The sequence below is a fragment of the Prionailurus viverrinus genome, chromosome C1 (assembly GCF_022837055.1).
Source record: "Prionailurus viverrinus isolate Anna chromosome C1, UM_Priviv_1.0, whole genome shotgun sequence".
In the NCBI taxonomy this organism is placed as follows: Eukaryota; Metazoa; Chordata; class Mammalia; order Carnivora; family Felidae; genus Prionailurus; species Prionailurus viverrinus.
The window spans coordinates 191,060,588-191,074,672 of record NC_062568.1 but is presented as its reverse complement, the minus strand read 5'-3'; the positions used below and the strand labels follow the sequence as shown (position 1 = coordinate 191,074,672).

The 14,085-nt window shown below is 40.7% G+C and overlaps 1 protein-coding gene across 17 annotated transcripts in view; it reads right to left on the bottom strand.

Annotated features, from left to right (window-relative positions):
- PUM1 (pumilio RNA binding family member 1) overlaps positions 1-14,085 on the bottom strand; it is a 134,079-nt gene that overhangs the window by 89,440 nt on the left and 30,554 nt on the right. For all 17 annotated transcript variants that reach the window (XM_047868766.1, XM_047868758.1, XM_047868759.1 and 14 more), the window contains one exon: positions 2,931-2,999. In XM_047868766.1, coding sequence (XP_047724722.1) covers positions 2,931-2,999 — 69 coding nt within the window. The remainder of the gene's footprint in view (positions 1-2,930; positions 3,000-14,085) is intronic.

Genomic DNA, 14,085 nt, shown 5'->3' with positions numbered 1-14,085 from the left:
CACTCCCTTCTCTCTAAACCCGAAACATATATAGGCAACGCTGGGCCTTCTTTCTGTCGTCAAGTGTACTCTCTGCTTCCTCAAGTAGCTAAAGAGCTCCTTGGGTACAGAAACCTCATTCTCTATACTTAGTCTGTCCACACCATGCCTAACCAGTGGGTTATGCTTTCAAAAACCAGGGGCACCTGGCTGGTAGAGCTTACAACTCTTGATCTTGGGGTCATGAGTTTGAGCTCCACGTCGAGGGCAGAGTCTACTTTTAAAAAACTACCTCAGGGGCGCCTGGGTGGCGCAGTCGGTTAAGCGTCCGGCTTCAGCCAGGTCACCATCTCGCGGTCCGTGAGTTCGAGCCCCGCGGTCCGTGAGTTCGAGCCCCGCGTCGGGCTCTGGGCTGATGGCTCAGAGCCTGGAGCCTGTTTCCGATTCTGTGTCTCCCTCTCTCTCTGCCCCTCCCCCGTTCATGCTCTGTCTCTCTCTGTCCCAAAAATAAATAAACGTTGAAAAAAAAAATTTTTTTTTTTAAATAAATAAATAAAATAAAAAAAAAAATAAATAAATAAAAATAAAAAACTACCTCAGCATCTGTATTTTGGGAGGAACGTATATTAAGCATTTTTTTTAATCCTCCCCCAAAATATCAATTTTTATACAGCTTACTAAAATGAGATTTTCATTTACTCTAAGGGAACATGCTTTGAAGAGGAAGCCAGGTCAGAATCCCAGTTTCATCACTTACTAGATATGTGGCCCTGGGCAAATTAATTCATCTCTCTCAGCCTCTTTCTTTATCTGGAAAAGAGATCCGTCCTGATAGAGTTACTGATGAGACAAACTCCTTAGCACCTGTGTAATACATTGTCAGCAAATGGTAGTTATTATTACTCTCTGAATACGTAATGAGGAAAGAAGAAGAGTGACAGCCCATAACTGCTGGAGTACATTTTGGTTATCTACATATGCCCACAACCAGGTGTGAGTATACAGATACCAAAAAAATACTATTTCCTAACACAAATAAGAAAGGTGAGGTTTGGAAGCCTTGGGTAGGGGGAAAGGTATTTTTGGAAGGAAAAACTATTCAAAAAATATTTTTGTCAGGGTGTCTGGGTGGCTGCCAGTTGAGCATCTGACTCTTGATTGTGGCTCAGGTCATGAACTCATGGGGTTCATGAGTACAAGCCCCACATCAGGTTCTGCACTGACAGTGTGGAGCCTGCTTGAAATTCTCTCTCTCTCTCCTCTCTCTCTCTCTCTCTCAAAATAAAAAAGTGTGTGCATTTGTGTGTGTGTCTGTGTGTGTGTGTGTCTGTGTGTGTGTGTGTGTGTGTGTGTAGTTTTGTCATCATTTAAATAAAATTCACTTTCTATTCGATTCTGTTCACTATTTCTTCAATTAAACAGACTTTAAGCCTTTAGAGATTATATAGTGTACACAACAGCAAAAGGCATTATTTTATTTTGTACAATTAATTTTAAAAACTGGCACTGATGTCTGGTAGAGTGGACCAGGCTAAAATCACAGGAGTGGGGAACAAGAGAAACACGGTTTTCCCATCTACACTTAATATCTGATTCATCTGTTTAACTTTCTGTTCAAATTTTGCTCCAAAAGCTGAGAAAAATCTCTTCCCCATTAACCATAGAGGATTTATTAATGTGCACTGTTTTAATATTAGGCAGGCACGGGAGACATAGTGCCACCTATCTAACTTCTCTTAAAGCTCTAGGAGAAAAACCCATGAACAGGCCCAAAACCCATGAACCCAAGATGATAGGACACTGGAACTCTGATCACAGGATGACAAGGAAAAGTTGGAAACGAAATCTCAAAACACAGGAAGCAAGACCCTCAGAACCAAAACACCAGAAGAGTTTAACTAATGCCTAACCACAACGGCAGTCAATGAATACTTGCTATACATCAGGAGAAGAATTACCTTAATCCTGAACCCTCAGAACCCAGCACGGTGCCTGGATCAAAGGATATTTGCTAAATCAAAGAACAAGTGTGTTTAATGAATGATATAAAAGAGAATCCAGAATACAGCTATTTTCCCTCCTTTAAAACATTAAAACAGATGTGGGAGCTTTTAAATATTAGATATGCAAAAAATAAAACAGAAGGAAAAAACCTAAGGTTAAGCTCCAGAACAAGAGAACCACAAGCAAATGCCCCCAGCTTGAGAACCTGTTACACCTTTGGCTCTTAATCCAAACTATATGTTCTACCTTATCACCAATACATTCTAATTGTCAACCACAAGAATGGCCAGAAGTCAGCTGTGCTTTATACTCCCATTTCTTCTAGAATTACGGCAACCCTCCCTATCGATGTGCAGATGACAGGAATTTGTTTTTGCAAATTTTAAACATTATAAACAAACCAAACTTCTTGTTCCTGAATTCTATATATTCTGGCTGACACCTCTACCCTCTGGAATCATTTCACCAGAAATCTAACAACTTCCTCTCCACAATGGAGCTCCAAACAACCTCCTCAACCTACTCTAAAAACAGGTTATCAACATGTTCTGATCAGCAGCCAATCTAAGACCCCCTTCTTCCGCTGCAAAAAGAACCTAGCAAGTGGAAAATGAGGCAAAAGTAAGGATATGTGATGCATATAAAATTATCTTGTGAAACTTTAAAGCCTCGACTTACAACTGACTGGCTAATATAACCATCAATAATTTGTGCTCATGTTTTGGTTGCTTTGTTTTATTTTTAAGACATTAGGCTAAGGCTAACGTTCTTCTTATAATGAAATCATTTTGGCAAAATTCGGCAATATCCCATTCCTATCATGAGGATGGCAACAAGGAAAAGCAAGCACATACTTCTGGAGACTAGATTCGGACACATTTGATGAAAGACAGCTCCAAACTTCCCTTAAAAACAGGCCCACTTTTCTGACACACCAGTTCACTTACCTCTCCCATCGCTCTTCCCTCCAGAGCAAGTGCTTGAAAATCATGATTCAGTTCATCCATAGAACGCACCTATCGTTCAAAATAGAGAAGGAAAAAGTTTCGAGTTAGCATCTTGAATTGTACGCTCACATTAAACACAACGGTTTACCTTCAGATACTGACAAAGACATAACAAGAAGCAAGTGACTGAAGTTAAACGTTCACTTACCTTCAATCAGCAGGGTTCAGAGCCAATGACCCCTGTTTTCTCCCCTCCCATTCCTTTTTTTTCCACAACATGAAAAATACATAATCCAGAAAAAGCATATTCCGTCAAATGAGCATTATGTGAGCTATTTCTCATATATTTTAAATGTATAAGACCAACATGCTGAAGGGCAATGACCTACGATTATGTGACCTGAACATGGCTCTGGACTCAAAAGCCACAGTGCTTGCCCCCAACTGTGACAAGCAGGTAGAAACAAGGGGACTCATTTGACCCAACCCAGTTATTTCTTGGATAAACCTCAGGGAAAGGCACTGCAAACTGTATAGTGGGGTGTCCGAACATTTCTCCATGTTGGAAGATCTCCGCAGAGGGGCTCTAGGGATCTCAACTCCAGGAGGAAAAACCAGCACTCATCACAAGAATCCCTTCGAACCTCACCTATCGTTAAACTACTGCCCACATCGGAACAATCTTTTCAGGCTTCAATGAACTCCTATCTAAGGTCATTTCTACAAGATAAGGTTAAGATCAAGGAAGAAGTGTGCGATCGTTTATTCGAAACAGTAACCCAAAAAACCTTGTGTTGTCTAATATCCTGTAGGTCCTCTCAGTTATGAGCAGCAAGCCATCTCTGCTGCCCGGAGGCGAGAGGGCCGTCCCTTGTTTATTCACAAGGAAGGCTCTTCGACCGCTGGAGAAAGACAGCAGAGGGCCTGAAGCAGGACTCTCACAAACCCCTCATCTGACCATCACTACCTCCCAATGTAGGTGTACAATCGCCAGCAATGGGTACACACAAAGGTCAGGCTGAGGTCAGGCAGGCAGAGGGAAGAGTATGGAGAACACGGGCCAGAATACAGCTAGGAGAACCAACCCAAGGATTTTATTAACAGGGCTGCCTGTTTATCACCCAACAATCTTAACTTGACTGAACCGACACCACATAAAAATATAGTTACACCGCTGTTCTGAGTCACATACCTTCAAAACCCAGAGCTGATACACGCTACAAAATGACAATGTGTCACTAAGACAAAGCAGCTTTGGGATGCCTGCTAAAAATGGAAATTTATAAAATTCAAAATGAAGCTAAAATTCAGCCCAATGAGAACAAAGAGACATAGACAGAGACCAAGCTTTTGACGGTGGTTAAAATACTTTCAAAGGGCCTGGAAACAAGCTGTGAACACATTACAAAGTGTTTCCATTATTTAGGTAAACACACTGAGTAAGCTTCTAAGCTATAGGTAGTAAAGATAAAGGCCGGGCCGTGGGGGGAGGAGAGAATGCGGACAAGATGCTAACTGGAAAACTACAAATGTCAGATGAAATCATTTTAAACCTTCAGGCCAGAGTGAACATTTACAAAGCGTGTAAATCAAATGCATAAAGCTCTATATCTAGCTCTTTCTGTGGAATCCGATCATACATTTAACTAGAGCTAGGCATTTCTTGAAAATCCAATCTACAAATAGTTTTAACCAAGAATGTTGGAAATCCTATTTATATTTCCCAAGGAGGGAAATATAAAGAGAGTAGTAAGGCAAGGTACAGAACATGCAGTACACATATTTATGTCATCGTCACAACAACGTCACAGCGATTATTTCCATTTAAAAGATGAGAACACCGAACCTCTGAGAAATGCCCTTCCCAACTGTTGTTAAGAGGGCAGAGCCCTTAAATGGCACTGCCAGGATTTAAATCCGGGGCTTCCAACTCAAAATGCAACGTCCTTCCTATGTGACCACGCTGCCTCCAAGGCAGCCACAGGAAGTTTCGCCCCCTCAGATAACAGTGCCTTCTGTTTCTGCCTGGGCTTTGAGGAGTGTGCTTTCTTGGCGTGTTTGCCTTTGCTTTCCACTGTCTCCTCCCCCGCACCTTCAAAGCCAGCCCTGCCCTTGGAGCCATTTCCATTCCCTTCTATATGATCTATCTTCCCATCCATCACTCACTCACTCACTCATTCATTCATTCTCTCTCTCTCTCTCTCTCCCCTCCCCCTCCCCCCCTTTTCCCTCTTTCCCTCTCTCTGTTCTTATTTGCTAGCTCTCTCAGGTCTTCTCTCTCCCTCTCTTCAGTTCCCTCTTCACCTCCTCCAGCCCTCCCTCTTTCCGGGTGTCTCCCTCTGTCCCCCCCCCCCCACACCCAGAGGATGAACCACTCTTCCTCGTACCTCTGCGCACTACCCTCCTAATTCCTGTTGGTCGTTCTCCTCACACAGGCGAGAAGGAGCCTCACTTTCCAAAGTTTGCCATGCTAGTCCAGAAACTCCATTATAAACCATTTGCCCACAGGTGACTAGACCAGACAAATCAAATCATTCTCACACAAAAAAAAACGTTTTTAACTAGTCAGGAACGTACTGTTTATAGTAGAAGCTATACCTGGTATGGTCATCAACACCAGGCAGACTCTCCACAAAAATTCTTCCTAGGAAACAAAACTAATGATCAGAAGAAGATGCTCGGGAATCAAGAGAAATCAAAGAATGAAGAAATATTTTAGGCAGGTAACAAAGAAGCTCCTTCTATCATAAAAGAGAAGAGCTGGCTGCAAATTATAATCAGAGTAAATTCTCCCATCAGGACAGAACAGTCTTGTCCAGTCCTGGTGCTCTACTGCTTTCTCTAGGTTTGAGTGCCGGGTTAGTGTTAATTTCTAGCACGACTTACTAATTTCTTCTCCATTTTCGCTAAACGTCTAGAAGACGTCCTTCCGTTCACTAACTGCTATTACCTATCTCCTTTGGTTTCACAAATCTATTTCCTGTTTTCCGTCTTTGGGCTACTTGCCAGTAACATGTAACTTTCTCATAACCATCCAGGACTTGCTCTACCACTGCCCCTCCCCATGAAGGCATCTGCCAGTCCCTTTACTGAAGACTCGAGCAAGAGAAGCACTTTAGTGCCTGACCTACGTCTATGTTCCTCTCTTCATCCCACCACAAATACCATCCATACACAGGTCCTATGCTTCTGAGTTTCCCTTCCATTTCCCAGTTCCCAGAACTTTCTTCCGTAAACTCAACACCTATCTCTCCTTCCAGCAGGGATCCTGTCCTAACTAGATCCTGTTGCCTAATTTGGCAAACTAAGTTGCATGTTTTACCACACAGAAGTTATAAAATAAAAACAAATAGACCCAGAATTACAGATCACACTTGGAAAATTAAAAATTAAGCAAAAGTATCACTTTACAAATCTTTTAACATAATCAAATTCTCTTTAAGATAATCACATGGAAAGGGTGCCTGCCCTTTCCATCACCCCTTGAGAAACCCTACTTACCATACCCAACGGTCCATACACTTATCAGAATCACCAATGAATGATATACATGTCACTACTGCCTCATCTGTGAAACTGAGGTAACACCAACTCTTACAAGTTTGTTGTAATAGTTAAATGAGACAAAATGGCCAATACTTAGGAGGCACTTATTCAACTGTACCCACCTCACAGGTTATTCTGTTTCAAGTAACTGAAATGTCTCCTTCACCCATTCATCCCTTCTTTCCCCCCCCCCCCCCCAGGGTTAAGATTTTGGCCATTCCTTGTTGGGAGGGTGGGGTGGGTGTCTCTCCAGTTCAGCATTTCCATAATCAACGTATTAAAAGTCCCTAGATCATGCAAACATCTAAATTACTTTCTAAAACTTAGCATCTCAAAGTACATCCATCTCTCTGTCTCAATTCCCAGCTAAATCACCAATTCAAAGAAACTTCAACACTCACTCTCCATCCTCATCCATTCAGAAACTTCCAAAAGGGAAAAAAAAAACCAAAAAAACAACACCATCGCTGGCTCAACCTCATGTTCTTTCAGTTCTCATTTTTTAAAACACTCAGTAAAACCACTTTACAAAATTCCTTCATTCCTGAACTTCCCATGCCACTATGGTCTCCTGATTCTCCTCCTACCTCACTCTTCAGATGTTTGACTCTTTCTGCCAACCAACACTGTAGTCAAAGGGGGGAAAAAAAGAACAAACTCAGGCACAAAGACATCCAAATGTAAACAGTTCGTGATCCAAATATTTAATCAATTACAATTAATCCATTTTTCAAGCAGGTGTTATTGAACATTATACCTCAAAGAATGGAATGAAGCAAATAATCACGGGAGACCACACAGTCCGGAATAAAAGCCCTAAGAAAGAAACAAGTTTTGACAGCACTGTGGTCAGGTTCCTGGACCGACTCTGCTAGCATTCCTCTTAACTGCCCAGTGTGTCTTTACAAAGAATGCCCCTCTACTTGAGCCAGCTTGACCAGTTCTCCGTGGCTTGTACAGAAGAACCAAACTCGGACACAAAGATACCACTGACTTGGTATTTTTTTTTTAATTTTTTTTTTAACGTTTTATTTATTTTTGAGACAGAGAGAGACAGAGCATGAACGGGGCAGGGGCAGAGAGAGAGGGAGACACAGAATCAGAAGCAGGCTCCAGGCTCTGAGCCATCAGGCCAGAGCCCGACGCGGGGCTCGAACTCCCGGACCGCGAGATCGTGACCTGAGCTGAAGTCGGACGCCCAACCGACTGAGCCACCCAGGCGCCCCGACTTGGTATTTATTAAATCACACTGGAAGTCTTTATTTTTTTTTTAACGTTTATTTATTTTGAGAGAGACAGACACAGCACGAGTGGGGGGGGGGCGAGGGATGGGGGGCAGAGAGAGAGGGAGAGAGAGAATCCCAAGCAGGCTCCGCACTGTCAACACAGAGCCCAATGGGGGGCTCAGTCTCTTGAACCGTAAGATCATGACTTCAGCCAAAATCAAGAGTCGGATGCTTAACCAACTGAGCCACCCAGGCACCCTAATATAGTATTTTAAAAAACAGTAACTCAGAGCTATATAGTGCACTTAGAAAAATAAAATTCAACAAATCAATACTTTCTGAATATTCTCTGTAATGGACATGTTTCAAGACACCTGCTTAGAAAGGACAAGTTCATGATTCCTATCATCTCTGGCCACAAGCACCTACTGCAAAAGTATTCCCCTAAATGGCCAAATCCCTGGTACCTGGTAAGAAATGATAAACTGACCTAATCAGGTTCTTCTCTTACCATGTGAGCCTGACGGGTATGGAGAGATAAAATGAAGGTTCCTAAAGATCTGGCAGTTGGGGCTATCATTTTTGATTCAAGTATCAGCTGGTGAATAAGCAGAAGACAAGCAACGTAGAGAAAGAATGTGCTGGAAACAGAAAGCCACCTAGTGCCAAGGGGGCCCACGTTTACATTTCTACTCAGGGGTGGTCAGAGAGAATCCCTGGCATTCTTTCATTAAAGCCCTAAATTTTTGCTAGTTAAAACATATTTCTACACCTTGAGACTAAAATTGCCTTTACTAGAATATGTGCTTCCTCAACTGACAACTGAATCTAAGTTGTCAGAGGAGCTTTTCTCCTCCACAACTACCTTTGTTCTCCTGGAGGATTTTCTGCACAGGCAAGCCTAGATCACGTTAGCTCTGTTTCACTAGCACAGATCCAGAACAATATAAGCAGGGGAGCTGGTGCCAAGAACCATTACAGGAAGGAGACACCAGTGAGAAAAAGCCAAGCAAAAGCCAGAGAAACTTGAGCAGTGCCTGGCTGGCTCAGATGGCAGAGCATGAGACTCTGGATCTCGGGGCTGGTCTGTTTGAGCCCCATGCTGGGCGTAGAGATTAGTTAAAAAAATAAAACCCTAAAAAAAAAAAGCAGGAGAAACTTGAGCGATAAAATATGGAAAGGGAACATGAGAATTAACTACTAAGTCTGTTCTACAGCAGCTCTTGTACCACTACGTATCAGTATCATAAACAATAACTGATACTTACTAAGCCTTACTTTGTGCCAGACCCTGTCCTATAAATACTTTGTATGTTTTAACAATCATAATTTGAAAACACAGGTACTCTTACAAAAGCACCCACTTTGTAAGAAAAGCAAAAACTGATTACGGTCCTCAAATAAAATTTAAATAAATCAGCATCCTTCTTGGCGGGGAGGGGATGGGTGGCATTGACAAAAAAACCCACTCTTTCGGCCTAAGTGGCTGCAAACCCTACTACGTGATCTTACTCATGAAGGTTTCCATTCTTTTTCACTGTCAGTGACAACACTAAACACCAGCATTTGCTGAGTTTCAAGACACTGTACTACAAAAATAGATATTATTCCACTTTATACACAAGGAAACCAAGGTTCAGTGAAGTAATTTGTGCAAAGTCATATAGCACATAGAGTGGAATTCAAATTTAAGTCTCTACCCTTTACTACCTTCTGTGTTCTTGTCAAAGTCACACAAAAGCACACCTGGGTTCAACAGTTGTTCCAGCAACTAATTACTATGCTATTTTGATACTGTCTTCTATGATACACAATGAGGAAAATGAAGTCACCACAGCCAGGATTAGACTGAACATCCACTTCATGTTTTTTTTTATTTTTTTAATGTTTATTTATTTTTGAGAGAGAGAGAGAGAGAGAGAGAGAGAGCGTGAGTGGGGAAGGGGGCAGAAAGAGAGGGAGACACAGAATCCGAAGCAGGCTCCAGGCTCTGAGCTGTCAGCACAGAGCCTGACGTGGGGCTCAAATTCACAGAACCTGAGCTGAAGTCAGATGCTTAACCGACTGAGCCACCCAGGCACCCCCATCCACTTCTTTATTATCTATCATTAAACACTGCTACTACTTTCACTAATTAAGGTAAATATATTAGAATTACAGATTTCCTAATATGCTGGTGGCATTCTGCTAGGATGATTAACAGACCCACATAATAAACTACTATAACTAAGTTACCAAAACTGTTTTGCTACCAGACTACCCGAACATATACATCTCATGTAAATGTCAGCACTTCCTAAACATAAAAGAAAACAATTTTGAAAGTAAAAGGAATTAATACACATTTTCAAAATCATTTAATGATACTAGTGACCTTTAAACACAAAAAAACCTCACAACTGCTGGTTCTGCCAGTCTTTTTCTTAATTTCACCAATCATGTTCAAGCTGAAATCAATAATGAAGGCAAGGCCATTTTAACTGCAAAAAGAAACGGTTTAATTGTTATGGAAGAACCTAATAAAAAGTGTAAAACTTAAGACAATGATCAGGGCGCCTGGGTGACTCAGTTGGTAGAGCAGCAACTCTTGGTCTGAGTTCAAGCCCCTCACTGGATGTAGAGATTACTTAAAAATAAAACACCTTAAAAACTTAAGATAATGATCAATCGTCTCTCTTCTTGTCTGGAAACTACTATCTGTAGCCAGAGAGCTGACTGGCATATTGCTAACCACCAAAAAAACCCAAAATTCAGAAACATAAAAGAGACTCCTATACCACTATAGAGATTACATTTACATTAAAAAAATGTTTATTTACAAATGGGGAACACACCAGAAAGTGTTCATTAGCAGTAAAAAACTTCATTCTGAAATACCAATCTCAAGAGAGAACATATGGAAAAAATAAAAAAAGATAAATGAAGAATATTCATCCAAAAGTTCCTAAATCAGGTTGTGGCAAATCTGTATCAGGCTCTTTTCAAAAAATGAAACAAAATTTAAAGGCACCATTGACCTCACTGGAATCAGGAACAATCTTACTGGCAGAGTATTAGAGTCTATATGAAAGTAGCAAATATTTACCCACCAAAAAGGCATAGAAGTGGACTTTCCAAAGTCTTGCTAACATCAAATTTTCTGAGATTCACTTTGTCATCCCTGGGGCTCACTAACAGACACGTAAGAATTCCTACCATAAGAAGGGTTTGTCAGAGAAAACAAATTAAGGGCCTACACAGTCACTGATAAGAATTTTCCACAAATTACAAGACAGTGACTATTTTTAACAAATGTACAATTAAGACCACCAGTGGAAACTACCAATTTTGGAAAATAAGCTAGGAGGAGAAACTATCAGCTGCAAGGTACGCCTACAGTGTCAGTCTCCAGGTGGGAGAGGTCCTTACACAAAGACTACTTCTCTAGTTATTTGCTCTCCCTTGTTGGCAAACCAGAAGTTGGATGCAAACAAAAGTTCAAAGACCATGGCACACAGGTCCTACTGCTCTCTTAACTGCTGTCATAACCACTAAGTAGCAAAACTGCACTTTATCAATAGTGCCATGGCAGTTGTCTTCTCTCTCTAAAAGTCACCCCCACAGTATTAAAAACATGACGGGCAGTACACACGAATATCTGTAATGTGAGAAATTACCCTTGGTCTCAGGAGTGATAAAAATAGCAGAAATAGGACTTCCAGTGCCAGCTTCTTTAAAATGGTTCTTATCCTGCTTAAAAGAATACTTTGTCATGTTTTTCTACAGCTTTTCAAGAAAGAAATCTGATGGGGCACTTGTATGGCTCGGTTGGTTAAGCATCCGATTTTGGCTCAGGTTATGATCTCAGGTCATGAGTTTGAGCCCCGCATTGGGCTGTCTGCTCTCAGCACAGAGCCTGCTTTGGACCCTCTGTCGTCCTCTCTCTCTGCCCCTCCCTTTCTCCTTCTCTCTCTCTCTCCCTCTCTCTCTAAACTAAATAAATAATTTTAAAAAATTTTTTTAAGAAATTTGACAATATGCATCAAGTTTTATAAATGTTCATTGCCTCTGTTCTAATAACTCCACTTCTAGGATTTTAGCCAAAGCAAATAATCAGAAATACGATCGAAGAGTGTTAACAAAGATCTTCAACCTGGCAATGTGATGGCAAAAGTGGTAAAAAGTTAAACTACAGTAGGAATCATTAAGTGTAGTATATATTCACTTACAGAATTTTATGCAGCTATTTAAAACATCTTTAAAATTGTTCGAGAAAAATGTGTATGTGTAAGGATTCTAAAGACAACAAATCTGGGGCACCTGGGTGGCGCAGTCGGTTAAGCATCCGACTTCAGCCAGGTCACGATCTCGCGGTCCGTGAGTTCGAGCCCCGCGTCAGGCTCTGGGCTGATGGCTCAGAGCCTGGAGCCTGTTTCCGGTTCTGTGTCTCCCTCTCTCTCTGCCCTTCCCCCATTCATGCTCTGTCTCTCTCTGTCCCAAAAATAAATAAACGTTGAAAAAAAAAAAAAAAAAGACAACAAATCTGCATATATAAAAAGATACAAATACATTTCCATACAGAGACATAAACAAAGTAAGACTAGAAGGTTAAAAAAAAGACTAAGGTAATATACTCAAATGTTAAAATTTCTTCAGTAGTTTCTGTATTTTGTGTAATGCCTATGAAAAAAATCAGAATCTTCTAAAAACAAATTTGACAATATTTATGTCTTTAAAATATTAGTAACTTTCAAACCAATAATCCTCTTTCTAAAAACATCTTAAATAACCACAATGAGGAATAAGTTCTATAAGCCAAGGTGCTCACTGTGTAGTTACTTTTAACGATAAGAAAAAAAACAGTTAAGAAATACTTTCAACAGGGGCACCTGCGTGGCTCAGTCGATTAAGCGTTCAACTGCTGATTTCAGCTCAGGTCATGATCTCACAGTTTGAGAGTTTGAGCCCCCATCGGGCTCCGAGCTGGCAGGGCAGAGCCTATTTGAGATTCTCTCTCCCTCTCTCTCTGCCCCTCCCTGCTTGCTCGCTCTCTCTCTCTCTCTCAAAATAAACAAACAAGCTTAAAAAATTTAAAGAAAGAAAGAAAAAAATTTTCAACAAAAAGTCAGGGGTAGGATAGCCAACAGTAAATAAAAATTAGGTTAGTTATGGTACATTCAGAAGCAGTTTCTACAGGGAAACACTGTGAAAAAGAACAGAAATAGGATGGGCCTTTTATGACTGTCAGAATAGTTCATACTTACTATGTTCTAGGTAGCAGTATGTATTATTTAATTCTCAAATTATAAAATAATTCCTAATTATCCTCCATTTCCCATTTTTTTAATGGAGGAGGAAACTGAGGTAGAGAAAGGTTAAAAACTCGCCCAAAGTTACCCAGGCAGGCTGACTCCCGTGTCTCTTTCCGGTGTCCTGTATCGCAGGATCAAAATGTGTCTGGGGTACTCCAACTGTTTAAATGGGCAATAAAGACAAAAGGGCCCATCCAGATCCAACAAAGCTGCACCAGACAAAAGCCTGCTAGAAACCCAAAAGCGGAGAAGGAGCTGTGCACACTACTCTGCCGCCCAACTGTGTATCTGAAGATGTAACAGCCACCCACACAGCCCATCTGTGGCCAGAACTCTCTCCGTTAATTCAAGGATGATCAAAAGGAAGTAAGTCATCATGAGGCCACAGGGAGTAAACTACTTAATGAGGAAAAAGAAGTCACATCCTGAAGATATAAAAGAGAAGATTTCTGAAAATGATTTACCTATTCGAAGAAAGAATATAGATCTACAGACAAAAATTCATAGCAAAATTCAAATCCACAAGGCAGTAAGTCAACTGCTGAATGTGTAAAATTTATATAGTATATCATACAAAGGAGTATTATTTGGCCACAAAAAGGAATGAAGCACTGATACATAAGCATGCATGAACCCTAAAAACATTAGGTAAGTGAAAGAAGCCAGACACAAAAAGCCATATATTTATATGATCCCATTTATATAACATATCCACAATAAACAAATCTACAGAAACAAGAATAGACTTGGGTTTGCCAGGGACTTGGGAAAGGAGAAAATAGGCAATGACTACTAATGAGTACAAAGTTTCTTCTGGAAGTGCTAAAAATGTCTACAGTTACATAGCTGATAAGTTGCATAATACTGTGGATGTACTAAAAACCACTGAATTACAAATTTAAGGACAAATGTTAAGGTATGTGAAAAATAGCTCAATAAAGCTGTTATCTAAAAAACAGAAGTTGGCACACTTTTTCTGTAACAGGCCAAAGAATATAGGCTTTGTGGGCTACACAGGGTCTTTATCATATCTTTCTTTGGTTTGGTTTGTTTTGATTTGGTTCAACTATTTAAAAAGGTAAAAAACCATTC